The sequence below is a fragment of the Hippocampus zosterae genome, chromosome 6 (genome assembly GCF_025434085.1).
Source record: "Hippocampus zosterae strain Florida chromosome 6, ASM2543408v3, whole genome shotgun sequence".
Lineage (NCBI taxonomy): Eukaryota > Metazoa > Chordata > Actinopteri > Syngnathiformes > Syngnathidae > Hippocampus > Hippocampus zosterae.
This window is the reverse complement of record NC_067456.1, coordinates 23,219,449-23,237,347: the sequence shown is the minus strand read 5'-3', so window position 1 is coordinate 23,237,347 and position 17,899 is coordinate 23,219,449. Positions and strand designations below refer to the sequence as shown.

The 17,899-nt window shown below is 42.9% G+C and overlaps 1 protein-coding gene across 1 annotated transcript in view; it reads right to left on the bottom strand.

Annotated features, from left to right (window-relative positions):
* Positions 1-16,649: 16,649 nt before the first annotated feature.
* npr3 (natriuretic peptide receptor 3) overlaps positions 16,650-17,899 on the bottom strand; it is a 29,841-nt gene continuing 28,591 nt past the window's right edge. The window contains exon 8 of the mRNA XM_052068264.1: positions 16,650-17,846. Coding sequence (XP_051924224.1) covers positions 17,735-17,846 — 112 coding nt within the window. The 3' untranslated portion in view covers positions 16,650-17,734. The remainder of the gene's footprint in view (positions 17,847-17,899) is intronic.

Sequence of the window (17,899 nt, the reverse complement as noted above, 5' to 3'; positions counted from 1 at the left end):
AGATACCAGAGGAGCCAAACATCAGCTCCTGGTTGACAGAACAGTCGCACAGGACTGCAGGTCCCGACGTACCAACCTGTGCACAGCCTGGATTGACTACAAGAAAGCCTATCACTCGATGCCACATACATGGATCACTAAATGCTTGGAGTTGTATAAGGCGAACAGGACCCTAAGAGCCTTCGTTGCGAACTCGATGAGGATGTGGAAAACCACACTTGAAGCCAATGGCAAGCCACTTACCCAAGTGTCCATCAAATGTGGCATATACCAAGGTGATGCACTCTCCCCACTGCTGTTCTGCATAGGACTGAACCCCCTAAGCCAAGTAATCACGAAGACAGGCTATGGATACCGCCTCAGAAATGGAGCTACAATCAGTCACCTTCTCTACATGGATGACATAAAGCTGTATGCTAAGAGCGAAAGGGACATAGACTCCCTGATCCACACAGCCAGAATCTACAGCAGCGACATCGGGATGTCATTCGGGCTTGAGAAATGTAGTCGGATGGTGACTAAGAGAGGAAAGGTAGTCCGCACTGAAGGGGTCTCACTCCCTGAAGGAACAATAGCAGACATTGAGGACAGCTACCAGTACCTCGGTATACCACAAGCCAATGGCAACCTCGAACTGGCAACAAGGAAAGCGGCTACGGCCAAATACCTCCAGCGAGTGAGGCAAGTCCTAAGAAGCCAGCTCAATAGCAAGAATAAGACCCGGGCAATAAACAGCTATGCCCTGCCAGTGATCAGATACCCTGCAGGAATAATAAGGTGGCCAAAAGAAGAGATTCAGACCACAGACGTTAAGACCCGAAAGCTCCTAACCATGCATGGAGGGTTCCATCCCAAATCCAGCACCCTGAGACTGCACGCAAGCCGAAAGGAAGGAGGCCGGGACTAGTGAGTGTGAGAGCCACTGTCCAGGATGAAACATCCAAGCTCCATGAATACATCAAGGAGAAGGCTCCAACGGATGATGTACTCAGAGAATGTCTCAGACAATGGGGAACAGAAGATGAGGCGCTGGAAGAGGGACCATCATGGGAGGACAAGCCCCTACACGGGATATACAACCGGACCATAACTGAAGTGGCTGATCTCAAAAAGTCCTATCTGTGGCTAGAGAGGGCTGGCCTGAAGGACAGCACAGAGGCACTCATCCTGGCTGCTCAGGAGCAGGCCTTGAGCACCAGAGCCATTGAGTCCCAGATATACCACACCAGACAAGACCCAAGGTGTAGGTTGTGCAAAGAGGCACCTGAGACGATCCAACATATAACTGCAGGGTGTAAGATGCTGTCAGGGAAAGCCTACATGGAACGCCATAACCAGGTAGCTGTCATAGTCTACCGAAACATCTGTGCGGAGTATGGACTGGAAACCCCAAGGTCAAAATGGGAAATACCTCCGAAGGTGGTGGAGAATGACAGAGCGAAGATCCTGTGGGACTGTCAGAGATTTTCTCGGACAATGTTAAAGAAACAACTCGGCACACAGGAAAATTGTCTTCAATATCGGCGGAAGCGGACCTCTGAGAGCGAACGACGGTTGTTGCTCCGCGATCACACTCGGCTCCCTCTCCGCGGGTTCGAACTTTTATTGCAAAATACACCAAAGACACTGCCCCAGATATTAGCATACTGCGCCCCCCGGTGCGGCCCCTCGGTAGTGATCTGATCTACCCGAATACACAAGTCACAGACTTTGCTGATGACTAATGTCCACCTGGGCGTGACAGCTGTTCCCAAACTGTCTTTTGGTATTCAACAACTCTTTGTTCCCAATTTGTTTATTCGCACTCTGTGATTGAATCTAGCCTTCGCCCCCCTTGCTTTGACGTGATTACTCAAGAAAAAGGCCCTCCGCCCAAACGGCCGACACCTATGCGCTGAGCATGTCCAGACATGCCCAAATTAACCGAAGCTTTAAACATGATACAATTTTGTTCATAGATTTCTCTATCAGACGTCCAGATCCAGACTGACAAGATGGTAATGGCGAACCAACCAGATATCGTGACCATAGATAAAGGGCAGAGGAAAGCCGTTGTAGTGGATGTAGCGGTCCCAAGTGATGGAAACATCAGAAAGAAGGAACATGAGAAACTCGAGAAATACCAAGGGCTCAGAGAGGAGCTGGAGAGAGCCTGGAAGGTAAAGGTGACAGTCGTGCCTGTGGTGGTCGGAGCACTCGGGGCAGTGACCCCCAAACTAGATGAGTGGTTGCAACAGATCCCGGGAACAACATTGGACATCGACCCGAGCTGAATGAGGGACGGACACCACCCGAGGGGTGAGATGAGGATTTTTATATATATATATATATATATATATATATATATAATTAAGGTTTGGAAAATAATCGATATTAATCAATACATCGATGCGCACGTGCGCGTGGGCTCATTCACTGGGTACGGCGCGATTGACGGGTGAAATCGAGATTCATCACGATGCATTGGTGGGTATCGGTAAAATCCGATTCAAGCGCCGTTTTATTCATGTTAAACGTCACCTATCTGCCCTTTCCTCGGTGCAATGAATGCACCATCATTGCTTTGCGTTTTGTGTTGAATACGGACGGTAGCCGTGCGTCACAAACAGTCCAGTACACAACTAGCGAAACATTATGGAAGTTACCGCAAGGAACTACTATATTTAATGCACCCGCAACATTCAAATCTTATGTTTGGAAATACTACGGCTTCGAAAAGAAAGACGGAAAGCTTGATAAAACATTCGTAATTTGCAAGGAATGTCGCACTAAGAAGCCATACAACGGCAGCACCACAAATATGCAGACCCACTTAAAACGATGGCACCACATCACCGACAAGTTTCCCCCCCCGCTTCCCCGCCCAGTTCTTCGTTGGACACCGGAGAAACTTTTGGCAAACCAGGTCAGGATCAGAAAAAAATTGCCTCTTATTTTGGGAGTCCCCTTGCAACTCACTGTGACCGCGCAATGGCTATAACTAAGGCCACTGCTTATTTCATATGCAAAGACCTCCAGCCTTACAGCGTGGTGGACAACGAGGGTTTCAGACAGCTCGTGCACGTTTTGGAACCCAGGTATAAAATACCAGACAGGTCTGTGTTCACTTACAAACATATTCCCAAACTTTACAACAAAGTAAGAAGTGAGATTACTGTGTCGCTGAACAGCGCGCAAAGAGTTTACACTATAGCAACAGGTGTGAGTCTCAGGTGCCAAATTGTTTACATTTTCTTTGCACAAAACCCAATTGTGAAAGGGCTTAAATAAGTTGTTTTACAAGTTCTACTGTTTATAAGGAATAAAGTGGTATCCTTTTTGTAATACCATACTGAATTCCATTTTTTAAAAACTTTTTTTCTTTGCTTATTTGCATCATGTTTAATTGCACAATATTGCAACAAATTGCATTGTATCGTGTCGGATCGCATTGATTTGAACTTAAAGTGTATCGCATCGTATCACATTGTGACGACGGTGAAATGTATCGCATCGTATCGCCAGAAAATTCCATGTATCGTTAAAGTATCGCATCGCTGGTAGTGGATCGAGATGTGTATCGAATCGTCCTCAGTGCTGAGATTCACATCCCTAATATATATATATATATATATATATATATATATAGCCGGGTCTTTGGAAAGACTGGACTGGACAAAAAATAATTTTTAGGTGGGCTTTATTCCCGACTGAACAATGAAGAATTGTTCAGCATTAAGATGAAAGACTGAGATCTTAACTGAATTTTAAAAGAGGTCGAACAGGGATCTAAGAGATCAAAGAAAATTATTTAACAGATTACAGACAATTACACCACAATAGACAACAGCAGTGGCTTGCTTAATAGGGAAACAGAAATAAAATACAGTATTTCCAAGCCACAATACTTCTTAGTGCAGAACAAATAATCATTACAACCCAATGTTTTGAGATGCATCCACACTTACTCGATATGTTCCGGTGTGTTGGGTGTGTACAAAGCACGTGGACAAACACAAATTATCTCCCCTCTAAAGAACAGATAACACAGTTCATATAATTTCACAGTCAGAAAAACATATTTACATCTTATAACATTGTGAACACTTACGCTGTACAGCTGTTCACACGACTCACTAGTGGTAGATTTCAAACTCCAAACCAAACCACTCCAGATATTGTGCTCTACAAATACCATTCCACGAATTACTCATCTGTCCAAAATTAACACCTAACATGCGACATGATAAACTAGTTACCAATTACCTGAATATCGCCAGGGTTACGAGGACGATCATGGGTGTACCAAGTTGGGACAAGCAGTGGGCACAGTTGAGCGACTACCCTCCTTTACGTGCATGTCACCCTTTCTGGTCTGATTCTCACACGCTGCATATGTTCCCGTGTGTTTTGATCTAGTGTGGCTCTTAAAGTGACAGTGCTACATTTGTTAAACAAGGAAGCCTTCACTACAAGCATCTAAGTAAGGTTCACCTGGTTACATATATTCATTCATTCAGTCATCTTCCGAGCCGCTTGAACCTCACTAGGGTCGCGGGGGGTGCTGGAGCCTATCCCAGCTGTCTTCGGGCAGTAGGCGGGGGACACCCTGAATTGGTTGCCAGCCAATCGCAGGGCACACAGAAACGAACAACCATTCGCACTCACACTCACACCTAGGGACAATTTAGAGTGTTCAATCAGCCTGCCACGCATGTTTTTGGAATATGGGAGGAAACCGGAGCACCCGGAGAAAACCCACGCAGGCCCGGGGAGAACATGCAAACTCCACACAGGGAGGCCGGAGGTGGAATCGAACCCGGTACCTCTGCACTGTGAAGCCGACGTGCAGCCGACGTGCTAACCACTGGACTACCGGGCCGCCCTATATATATATATATATATATATATATACACACACACACACACACACACACACACACACACACACACACACACACACACACACACACACACACACACACACACACACACACACTGACCCACTCGTTGCCACAGGACCAAGGAAGGGGGCCAGAGAGCGAGGACAAGGTGGAGAGACCTACCTACATTCTACTTTAGAAATAATTGTAAGGGCACCTCTATAAATACTGAAGGCTGCATCTGAGTGGCGCGAGAAAAGCATCCCACGCCTGGTTAGTAATTCCTGAGTTTCAGAGATTGAAAGGACAGATGAGCAAATTCAATCGCCTCAAGTTTTATTTCTATTACCGGTACTATTGTCTGCCTTCTTGAAAGATGAACAAACACGCATTGAGTATTTGTTTTTGTGAATTGCTATTTGGGGTTATGCCCAAGTAACCCCATAAATTCCAACTACTATATTTTCATGACTGTAGAGCACACTTAAAAGTCTTAATTTTTTTTTTAAATGGACGGGACACCTAACAATGTGGGGCGACTGATCTATGCACCAAGTTCCAAAATACGAAATTTTTGCTATGTGACTTCGATGAACGCTCCGCTTGAGTGTCTGATGATATGTGGGCACAATGCTTCTACAGAGGAAAGGCGGATGTAAATGTGGACGTTAATGGGGCAGGTTGGCGTGAAAGAGGACGCTAAAGGCACACCCACCAGTTGGTGGATATAATGCCAGTAAATGGATTGGACAAAACAACTTCGGAACCCCAAAAATGGCACCTATGAAGAGGCACACCTACAAAGCACAGTTCAAACTTAAAGCGATCAGGAGGAACATGGAATAACATGACAATTGAGCAGCCGTGAGAATTTAAGATAAACAAATTGATGGTGCGCAAGTGGAGGAAGCAGGAAAACAATCTGGTATAACTGAGGTGCCGTGTGATGTGGCTACGGTGGCTTTTCAGTCTGTTCCTGCTTCTATTTCAGAGCAGATAGGAGCCATGTATTTGTGTACCGATTTAATTGCACATGAAATTCCTTTCTTGGATGATGCTCCAGTCCGGCATTCCAGGCGCAGTCTGCCATCTGACTATGATATGGTAAAATAACACATTAACAAATTGCTGTAGGCACAGGTGATTCAAGAGAGCTTGAGACAGTCGGTATTCTCAGCATGTGCATAGATTACAGGCCTCTGAACAGTAAGACGAGGAAAGATGCATTTCCGCTACCTCGCGTTGAGGAGTCGCTTGTTGCCCTCACTGTTGCTCATTGGTTCTCTACCCTGGACCTTGCCAGTGGGTACAATGAATTCCCAGTGGCTGAGGCAGACAGGCCCAAAACTGCATTTTGCACTCCGTTGGTACTTTCTGAATGGGGTCGCTTGCCCTTTGAACTCTTGCAATGCCCCGAGTACCTTCCAACATTTGATGCCATGGATCATTGGTGACAAGCACATCCAATCCTTACTGCTTTATCTTGATGACATTGGTGTCTTTTCTTCCACAGTTGAGGAACATCTGAAGAGACTGAAATTAGTCCTAGGACGGCTGCAGAAACAGGGTCAAAAGGCTAAACTCACTTCATGTGCATTCTTCCAACAAGAGGTTTGGTACTTGGGGCATAAGATTTCAGATAAAGGTGTTGCCACTGATCCAAGCAAGATGCAGGTGGTGGCTAATTGGGGGCCTCCCTGTACTATCTAAGAACTGCGGTCATTCCTTGGCTTTGTCAGTTATTATCGTAAGTTTGTGTTGCTGCTCCCCTCCACAAATTGGTGTCTGAGTTAGGGGGCACCTCGTCTAAAATGATGTCAAATCATGCACTCGTTAACAAATTGTCAGAATCGTTTTGAAATGCATAAGATCAAGCTCACAATGGCAACTGTGCTGGCTTATGCAGCCTTTTCCCTCAATTTTATTTTGGAGGTGTTGCAAGTCATGGTAACCTTGGAGTGGTGCTGTCACAGTAACAGGATGGTAGGGCTAGACCCATTGCTTATGCCGGCAGAAGCCTGAGGCCCATTGAGTGCAACATGATGTTGGAGTTTTTGGCACTCAAGAGGGCCATGACTGAGAAATTCGATGGGCCTCTGCTAAGTCATAAGTGCATTGACTACATCAATAACAAACTCGCTAAGCCACATGTCAACTGCTTAGCTTGGTACCACACAGCAATGCTGGGCAGCCCAGCTTGCATCATTTGACTTTGAAATTAAGTATAGCGAGGAAGGGTTTATGAAAATGCTGATACCGTGTTCGATCGCAAGACGCGGAGACCATGCCACGAGGCACATCATTCCCTCAACCTCTGCAGCAACTTCTGCAGGTTCCAGAGTCAAAAGCAGCACAGACTGCCATCATAGCCTTTCTGAATTATGGCCCTGCAGAGATCTGTTCACTTCAATAGACTGACCCAGTCATTGTGAAAATTTTGCCGTTCTGGCACTGGAAGCAGCACCCAAACCAAAATCAGTGCAAACTGCTCTCTCAGCCTCCCTTGGCCTTGCTCCGCCAATGGGATCACTTGGATGAGAAAAATGGCACCTTGTACCGTCAGGTCCTCTGCCCAGATTGGGCTTACGTTGTTTATCAGTTGCTGCTGCCTGCTGCTTTGAAAGAAGCAGGTTTGACTGAAGTCCATCAAAGACATGGCCCCCAGAGCATTTAGATGACCTTGAAGAGGTTGTGGTAGCGTTGTTACTGGCCAGGTATGTCCTCTGAGGCGACACCTGAGTGCCAGTCTTGTGAGAGATCCCAGTTGCCAAGAACATTCAAAATAGTGCTCAGAGCTTCATGGGACTGGCCTCCCAGCCAAATGGAATTGTAGCCAGTGACTTCACAGTTTTAGAATCCACCAATATTGGGCTGGAGAATGTCCTTGTTAAGACAGATGTGTTCAGTAAATATACTCCAGTTGTACCCTCCCCTCACCCACAAGCTCCCACCGTTGCGCAGGTTTTGGTCACGGAATGGTTCTGTAAGTTTGGTGTGCCTGCCCATATCCATTTGGATCAGGGCCGCAATTTTTGAAAGTGGATTGATTCAGCAGCGCTGTCAACGTTATAACTTTGAAAAGTCTGGAACCACCCGATACCACCCAGCTGGTAATGATCACATCACATCCTGATCTGACGTTTAGTAATTGTGAAGCTCCTCTCGCCTCTCTCCCATGGGTGATCTCTCATGCCTGGTGGTACTGACCGGATGAATTACACTGCTGCTTTGCTTCACTTCACTGTGCTTCACGCTACTTTGTGTCACTGTGCTCCGCACAGCCTGACTGTACACAGTTTGGCTTTACGCCGCTTGGCTTCACATTGCCATGCTTTGAGGTAGGCTCACCTCGAGACTGCTTCTGCCTTTATAATCCTGGTTTTGCAAATGAGCATCCAAGGTGAATGGATGGACTAGATGGTGAAAAACAGGCCATATTTTAATGTGCGATTATGGAGGGGTTGGCTCGTTTAATTCGCATCATCATGTGTTCGTATTAATTGTGTCACATCCCTTAAACAACAGCTGAACAACTGGGCCTTTTATTTTATGGCACATTGTACACGTGTGGTCTATAAATGTATTTCTTACAATAGAGAATGAACTCTTATATATTTCTGTGAAGGATAACAAAGGTTAGGTTAGGTTTGTAAGGAGTCAGCTCACCGATGATCAGATGCATGTACTGTTTGGTACTTTGAAAGGAAGTGACGTACCTTTCAATTATCAACTCATTCATTCATTCATTCATTCATTTTCCGAACCGCTTGATCCTCACTAGGGTCGCGGGGGGTGCCGGAGCCTTTCCCAGCTCTCTTCAGGCAGTAGGCGGGGGACACCCTGAACTGGTTGTCAGCCAATCGCAGGGCACACAGAAATGAACAACCATTCGCGCCCACACTCACATCAAGGGACAAGATTTTGAGTGCTTCAACAGCCTGCCATGCATGTTTTTGGAACGTGGGAGGAAACTGCAGGACACGGAGAAAACCCACGCAGTCCCGGGGAGAACATGCAAACTCCACACAGGAAGGCCGGAGCTGGAATTGAACCCGGTACCTCTGCACTGTGAAGTCAACGTGCTCAACCACTCAACTACCGGGCCGCCCCAAGTTATCAATTTAATTTTTGCAATGTTTGTCTTGATTCTCTTTTATCTTCATCTATAACCTGTTTTACCACATGCAGAACTTTATTGGCATAGCCCCTATTATTATTCAAATGATGGCTTGTGAGAAAGCTAAGTGGCTAGTACCTCTGGGAAACAAAGCAAAAAGATTTCTGTCAAGGCTTGGCACCAACCCACAAAGCCCAGAATCAATGTTAACAGAGCTCTATCTACCACCAGTGTTGATGGTGCACTTCTTCTTAAATTGATGGACAAGAATTGATTTACAGGTTTTGGGAGGTCATTGTCCATGGCCTCGCCACACTCTCCTCCTGACTGCATGTTAGCCTTGGCAACCACCAAAGCCACTTTCCACTTGGTTTGCCTGTTCCCATCAGCTGTCTTTGGGGTCACACACATTCTCATTGGGACGCCTTCAGTTGGACAGGAACCCTCACAGGCAATGTCTACCAACAAGTTAGGGAATTACTGCCACTGACAACATTATGGCTACATACAGTATCTGCTCAGCTCTCTCAAGAAAGGTAGACCATTAAGATTCAATGTCCCCTGCATGGCATGGTCAAAGTTCTGCCAACCTCTTGCATAAGGTCAGGCTTCCTTCTTGTCAGAGAAGTGACGTTCCAGATTCCGAGAGCCAACTTGAGCTGCTAAGTACAGTATATTTAAAAAAAAAATTCAACCATCCATTCTTTCTATGTACCGCATATTATTACTAGGAGGATTTCATTTCATTTAAATGTTATTAAAACTGAATTTATAATTTCACTCTTATTTTCACATCTATGTTATATGCGCATTTTTAATATAAATGGTAATTTTTTGTTAATACAGTAACATACTTCATAGTCTTCTCCAAGAAGTGATGCGTTCCTTTTATTTTCACTTTTATTCTCTTTTTCTAGCTCTGCACATAAATGTGCGGGGGTGGAGGAATTTGACCCGTTGTGCAAACAACATGGTGAACAAAGGCAGAAAGGGAAGCAACATGAGAGAGGACAGAGGCAGGGACTAAAGTGGTGTTCGACAACTGTCGATGGATGGCACTGTGGTGTTGATGATGTGCTGACAAATTCTTCCTTTTGGTTTGCTTGGTGATGACTGATTTGCATGGTTTGGATCGTTCCTAAGATGTGGGAGAAGTAGCCTACACTAAGGTGTGAGAAATTTTCGTGACAAGCTTTGTGCAGCATTGTCTAACTCACAAAATCATGATGTCATCAGTGTATTTCATTATTTAACAAGACACTGTAAATAAGTAGCCAAGAGCTCAACTGACTTGCTTTTTACAGTTTACAATTTACATTTACAGTCGTAAATGGCAAAGACTCTTCCTCTTTACTTTTAAATCATTTTACAAGTTAAAAAAAAATAGAATGAAGCCCAAAAAGCATGCACAAAATAACTCACAATTCCCAGAAACTTTGAAATAAAAAGACCATTCTGTGAAAACAGAATGGCTCTGAGTAAAGTTCACATCATCTTGAAGCCTGCTGTGAAGAAAAACGTGCTGGTAAATGTTTGAATAGAATTTACTATTTACTAGTGCGGTCCAGAAAGTACGAGGCCACATTGTTGACATTTCCCAGGCACTTACTGTTGTGTGCACTGTCTCAAAGGCAGTCACATAGTAATGTCAGGCTGAAAAAAACATGCTTTTAATTCTCTCCTTTCCACGACTATTCATCGAGTGTGCCACCTGTTGTACTGTATGTGGCGGCAAGCTAGAACCATTACATAAAAAGCAGCGTCACATCAAATCTTGGCTTGTTTTTATGAAAAGTAGGATGCATGCTGTTGTAGTGAAACAGCTTTTGTGCGATTAAATAGTAACAAGTCTGGTTATTAACAATAATTACTTATTCCCAAAAACTATGCTAATTTTTTTTGTTTCACTGAATGAAGAATCCCAGGATCGATGACATGGCTGCAAAAATGTTTGGTTTGTACTTTTATGAAGATTGGGTCCCAGTTAGCAGACTTAAGTAAACACACACCCTGCCAAAAACTACTATAAAATGCCATATGACACCGTTAATGAATGCAAGATGCTGTCGAAATGTGAATATTATTTCACTGATTGTGCGTGTGAAACAACATGATGCTATGAATCAAAATGAAAGACAAATGTGCAACTAAAAGGAAATGTGCAGTACGAAAAAGACGTTGTGGGGGGCCTTTACAAAATGGTAGCGTGGTGTCACGACAGAGGAGTCGTCTCATCAGAAGATGGCACATAAGCTATGTTTCTTATGATGCCTGTTAGTGTAGCATCAGTATGCCTATTCATAACGTAACAAAGAATACACCACTCAAGACAAGAAAATCCTAACTGACCAGAGGAAAGCAATGGCATCTCTTATAATGGTGTAATCGAATGGTGGAACTGGGATTCCAAGAAAGGATACTCTGAAACATTACCCAAAAGAGTGTATTGTTGACCTTATTCACTGCTTGCTCTCATCACTCAATCATCGCAACATATGCAGAAGTTCCAGGTCACAACACAGAGGACAATAGTTGTGTTTACTTTATCCAAAGTAACTAGAATTTATGGTCAGACGTCATTTCAACATTTGGAGACAACAGGAAAGAAAAAAACAGGCACTTAGGCTGGTGTAAGTCTCCTCTATCCTGAATCAATCTCAGGTCAGACATAGTTGGCATTGTGCGTGATGTGTGCAAGCTGATTTTCCTGGACTGGCAGCAAGGAAAAACTTTCAATTCACAGGATGAGGAAGTGTGGGTGCATGTTCTAAGGCTAATTAGGATGTTTAAAGACTAATTTTTTCTTTTTTTTCTGTCGGCTCAAAACATTGGCTTAGAAATCCAAACAGAAAAATACGAGACAATCTGAGAGCAATAAATGACACTGAATGTCATCACCGCCATTTGGGGTTTTGCCTGAAGACTCCATTACAGATCACGGTGTAATCCTCATATCATCAAACGGACATGAAAAACAATCACTTGCTAAGCTTTAAGAAGATGGCAAATAAATCAATAGCAACAATTCCCAGAGGAGAGGAGTGATGCTATCACAGTCTGTTTGGAGAAGATTTCAAAATGAAAAGAGTCAACTTCCAGATGTAAATCCCATAGAGCAGCGGTTCTCAAGCCTCTTTCAAATATGTACCCCCATGCCACATTTTTTTTTTCAGCCAAGTACCCCCGACCCAGCAAAAGTCATGGATGGGTGGATGGGTGGGGGGCTTAAAACAGAGTGCAGTATCATCAATGTCTGATTTATTCAACTCTTTTCCTGTGTATTTGTATTTCTCTAGAACTATTTGGGTATTTGGAAATAAAAAAGGATATTACTAAAATTAGAAAGAAAAAGGTAACTTAATTATAAACACTGTGCACATAAAACTAATTATAAACCTCAAGTGACCTCCAGATCTCTTCTAATACATAATTTTAAATGAAAAGCAGAAACTGCAGGAAAAAAATATTTACTGATTAAATACAAAGAAGACTTAGAACACTCACAAAACGGCTGCTTGTAACATTCTTCAGTTGAGCAGGTTATTTGGAAACAGGCGACTGAGAAAGAATTCAGCAAGGGAAAAACTATGTGAGCGTTTCTCAACATACCATTGAAAATAATTTAGGGATTTCATCATCGACTGTCCATCTCATAAAAAAAGTTCTGAGAATCTGGAGAAATCTCTGCATGAGAGCAGCAAGGCCGAAAAACCAACAGTGAGTGCCCCTGCCCTCTGATACCTCAAGTGGCACTGCCTACAAAAACGGCATTGTTGTGGAACTCTTCTGAAAACCACTGGCAGTGAACACACTTCCTCGCTACGTACATCTATAAACGCAAGCTAACATTCTACCATGCAATGCGAAAGCTATAAATCAACAACACTCTGAAATGCCGCCGGCTTTCCTGCATCCGATCTCATCTGAGACAGACTGACGCAAAGCGTGCCGTAGTCTCATGAGTCCATATTTGGTGCCTGAGCAGTGACCACTGAGAGGTCTCTGTTGTAGGAATTCTTCTTAATATTATTGATATTATTAGGGCCCGAGCAGATACCACTTATCTGGTAACTACATACTCATTTTTATGATGCGGAATGACTTGGGGGAACACAACCAGTTGTTCCGCCATTTGTGTCTCGCAAAAGCACAAGCGACAGGTGGCTTCCAAGTTGGCTATCATTACATTTAATATTACGATTAGTCATTGGCGTGGCTGACTTTGGAGTTGACGTCACACATTGGGATTGCAATTGTAAATTGTAACATGATCAAGTTTGACTGTTACAACTGTTAGCCTGAACCCGACTCTTGTGCTGCTTTGATTTCATAGTGGAGGAGCTGACTTCTCTCTCAACATACACCGCACCATAATACAATCAGTCTTCACAATATTTTGGAGACATCTGATCAGGAGAGAAGAATAATCCACAAACTAAGCCCGAACACTGGTATGTGCGTACCACTTTTTAAAACATGAATTGATCGATCCAATTATTATTTATTTTATTTTTTTAAACACCCAATTTTTACAGTTGACCTTAACAAAATAAATTGCAATGAGATATTTTGGTGATTAAAATGCAACAAAAACACTGCAAGTAACATCGTGTGCTGCAGTCAAGTCAAACAAAGTAATGAGAGGAAGTATAAAGTAAAGAAGGAAGGAAGCTATTTCTTCCATAGCTGAAAGGGAAGGCATTCCAGGAGTTGCAGATTGCCAGCTTGGCCGTGTAGAGTGTGAGCATTCTATCTGATAAAATGTTTTTGACGTCATTCAAATCAACAGACGGTGGCCAGATGGATACTTTCCAAATCAGCATTCAACAAACAACTTTCTGATTGGTTTACAGGGAAATGATTGATATGTTTAAAGGGAAATGACTGATAGGAGGATTCTTTGTTGAGGAATACTCTGAGTGACTTCTTCGGCATTGCATTGATTCCAGTCAAACTAATGTGTGACCGGAGGTCTGTCTCTGCTCCTGCCTGGCTGGTTGTTGGGCTTTGCAATGCACAAATTAACAGGTCAACTCGCTCCAGCCTCTCCGCCTTGTTCTACTTGCACTTGTCGCTATGTGATGGTGTGGCAAGGCTGTCGGTGCTTTGTGATTTGGCCCAAGCCGACACGATGTGCATGGTGGTCTCATACAGGTCATGCAACCACCTGCTTCACATTGTTTGTGCGAGTCACATGCGTAGTGGGGACACCACAATGGTTTTATGCAGTTGAGTGGATGATGAATTTTTTTTTTAATTTTGAAAACAATTTTGCCCTTATGTGAAGATGAGAACAAAAATAGCTATATTTTTAGGTTGTGTATTTTAATCTCATTTCAAGTTGTATATGATGAAACACGCTCTAATTTGAATACACACAAAAAACGATTGTAAGATGAAGCCAGGCTCCAAATTCTTTCTTCCGATGGTAAACACGATAAGCTGAGGGGCCAGATTGGTGAAAACCTTTGATGAGCCTGGAAAGGAGGCAGCATTGACCGTGTCAAACATATGGGCCGCGGGCCGGAACCGGCCCACAAGGAGGTCTGATCAGGCCCGCAGGATAATTTAAAAGTGAAAAAATGCATAAAAGACATGGAATGAATATTCTAATAAGGTGCAATTCATGGACACACCAAAGAAGACAACAGCAGCCTCAGTCTGTCACTGAGACAGACCCAACACAGCAGACGCTATCAAGGACATTTGAAGACTTTATTCTTTACACATATTATAGCACTCTCCTTAGTTTGTAAGATGTAGGCAGGGATTACATTTAGATTTTATATGCTTTTGTAAATCGTTTAAAAATTCATTTCTTTATAAATCTCGTTTAAACCTAAAAGTGCATGTCTATATTTTTCAATACAAATTACTTGTTAAAGTTGTGTGCCTTTGTACAGTCAGTGGGATCAGTTGCAATGCATACATGTGAATGATAAAAGTAAATTGCACATTTGTCTAAGGAATCCTGAGGTGCTTCATGAGATGTTTTGTAAAAGATATGTTCATTAAATTTCAACATTTTCCTAGTGTTCTTGTGCTTCTTTAGACTAAAACAAACGAAAGACATATTATTTTGGTTATTTATAGCAAAGTATGGTATAATCTTTAATGGTCCGGCCTACTTGACATCTACAGAGGCCGTATGTGGCCCACAATGTGAAATGAGTTTGACACCCCTGTCTTACTTAGACCAATGCTAGGAATGGTGGTCCAGTATTTTTTATCAATATACTGTACATATATTGGGATGGCAGCCCGGTAGTCGAGTAGTTAGCACGTCAACTTCACAGTGCGGCGGTACTGGGTTCAATTCCAGCTCCGGCCTTCCTGTGTGGAGTTTGCATGTTCTGCCTGTGCCTGCGTGGGTTTTCTATGGGTATTCTGGTTTCCTCTAACATTCCAAAATCATGCGTGGCTTGTTAATGGAGCACTCTAAATTGTCCCTTGGTGTGGGTGGGAGCGCAGATAATTGTTCTGTACGCCCTCCAATTGGCTGGCAACGAGTTCAGGGTGTCCTGCGCCTCTTGCTCAAAGACAGCTGGGATAGGCTCCAGCCTCTATGAGGATAAAGCGGATCAGAAAATGGATGGATGGATGTACAGTATGTTATGCTTGATTAATTTCTGGCTACTCTGAGAAGTAGACTACTCAACAGCCAGATGCACCTCATACTGCCGGTGGTGAATCTCTATTGCATTTTGTTTCTTTTTTTGTCATTTCATCATTTATTTATCAATCTACCCATCCATCCATCTTTATCATAGCGGCATGCCTTCAGAGCCTTCAAAACCCCCACAGTGAACAGCTCTCCACTATCAGAAGCACAAATCTACATTTACAACATAAATGAAGTGGTAATAATTTATGTCCAACAGTTTTTTGTCTTCATTTCATGTGTGACTTCTAGTCATTTGTGTGTGTGGGGGTTTTTTTGTGGTCCTATTAGATTTCAGCTTCTATGTGTTGCCATGCGTGTTACTTTGTCCAACGCCTTCAGAATCTCGAGTGCAGGCATTGGCAGGCATTGGCGACACCACTGGAATCACTCGTTCTTCTTTTAGCCAATCAGAGATTTGCCTCTTTACGTCTTCTCTGCTGCCATTCTCCATCCTCTCACTGGTTCAGCGACTGTAGTGTTTACCGAAGCTTGATTTAGATGACGGGTGCCGACCTTTTTTGACAGAAGATCTTCTTTTAAATCAACCAACCTCCTGCGATCGACCCACACATACACACGCGCACACGTGTGCGCACCCATACACATGTGTGCATACGCACACCATCATGAGCAACAGCTATAACGGGCAACATAGAGCAACATGTAGAGTACTGTACTCCATGTATATGTAAAAAATAAATAAATAAAACAAAATTAATATGTTTGAAAAAATCTGCGATGCACTGAACCCGCGATAAACGAACCGCGAAGTAGCAAGGGATCACTGTAATATATTGTACTATAGAGGTTTGGAGTTATTGAGGTGATGTACTGGAAGATAAACAGTTTTTTTATCTTTTGGCAATATCCTCAAACATGTGAAATGCTCTTTAATGCCACTCTTTTGGATGTGGATATAAATCGGATGTGTATGCAATGCATGCAGGTGAGAGTGTGTCAGAGATTTGGCTCGAATAAGTTGAACAAACAGACTCGACTCAGGAAGGATTGTCTTAAATAAAACTTTAAACATGATATCATTGTGTTCATCAATTCCTCAAGGGAGACTGTACAGGTAACGTCTGTGAATCTGCAAAGTTGTTTTTAGGAACAGTTAAGTAAAACACTCTGAAGTGTGAACTTAGCCTTTATCTTGCGGGGGTTGTACATTATTTTGTAACGTCCTTCTGTTGTTAAGAGTTGGATTAGGTCACTGAATACCCACTGATATGTACAGTATATTTTATGATACAGTTCCAAGTATGTGAACCCTTTGGGACTACTTGGATTTCTGTATTAATTGGAGTGATGACATAAAGGCTTTTTGAGATGCTTTTGTAAACCTTTCCGCATGTCAACAAGCCTTAACCGTAGGCCTTCTGAGAGCTCTTTCGTGCGAGGCATGGTTCACATCAGACAATACGTCTTGAGAATAACAAACTCCAAACTGGTCTGTTTTTTTTTATAGGACGGGGCAGCTTTACCCAACACCTTCAATCTTGTTTCATTTATTGGACTCCAGGTTGCTGATTTCTGACTCCAATTAGTTCTAGCCTAAAGGTTCACATACTTTTTCCACCATGCATGGTGAAATGTTTATATGGTGTGTTCAATAAAAAGACATGAAAACATATTGTTTATCAGGTATTAGTTAAAGCAGACTGTTTATCTATTGCTTTGACTTAGATGAAGATCAGAACACATTTCATGACCAATTTAGGCAGAAATACAGGGAATTCCAAAGTGTTTGCATACTTTTTCTTGCAAATGATTTAGTATGATTGTATGCAATCAAATCACAGCCATAAAATGTGTATTGTGTGTGTATTACAAAAAGCAATTCTTTATAAAATTCTCCACAAGAAAATGGACACACAAATCTTTACCTGTAAAAAAGAAGATCCAAGTGGTGCTTTGAGACAGTTACAGTTGTCCTGAGTCATAATACATTTAAAAGTGAAACATTTGAAACAGTTAACAGTTAAAAACACAACATCATCTAATACTAAAAACATTTCCTCACTGACAGCCGTAATAATCTCCAACCACACAGATGTAAGTTTGTTCCAAGAGTTTTGCTGTTGCTGCTGACTAAGCAGTTGACAAGTTTGATCTGATGGAGTCCTCTCGTAACTGGCGGTGCTTCCTGCTGGTAGACTCTTCACTGTGGGCTCGACGCTCGATGGTAATCCTGTAATTTTTTCTGAAAGACAGTAAATCATATTTACGACATCCCTGTTGTTGCAGTTCAATTGT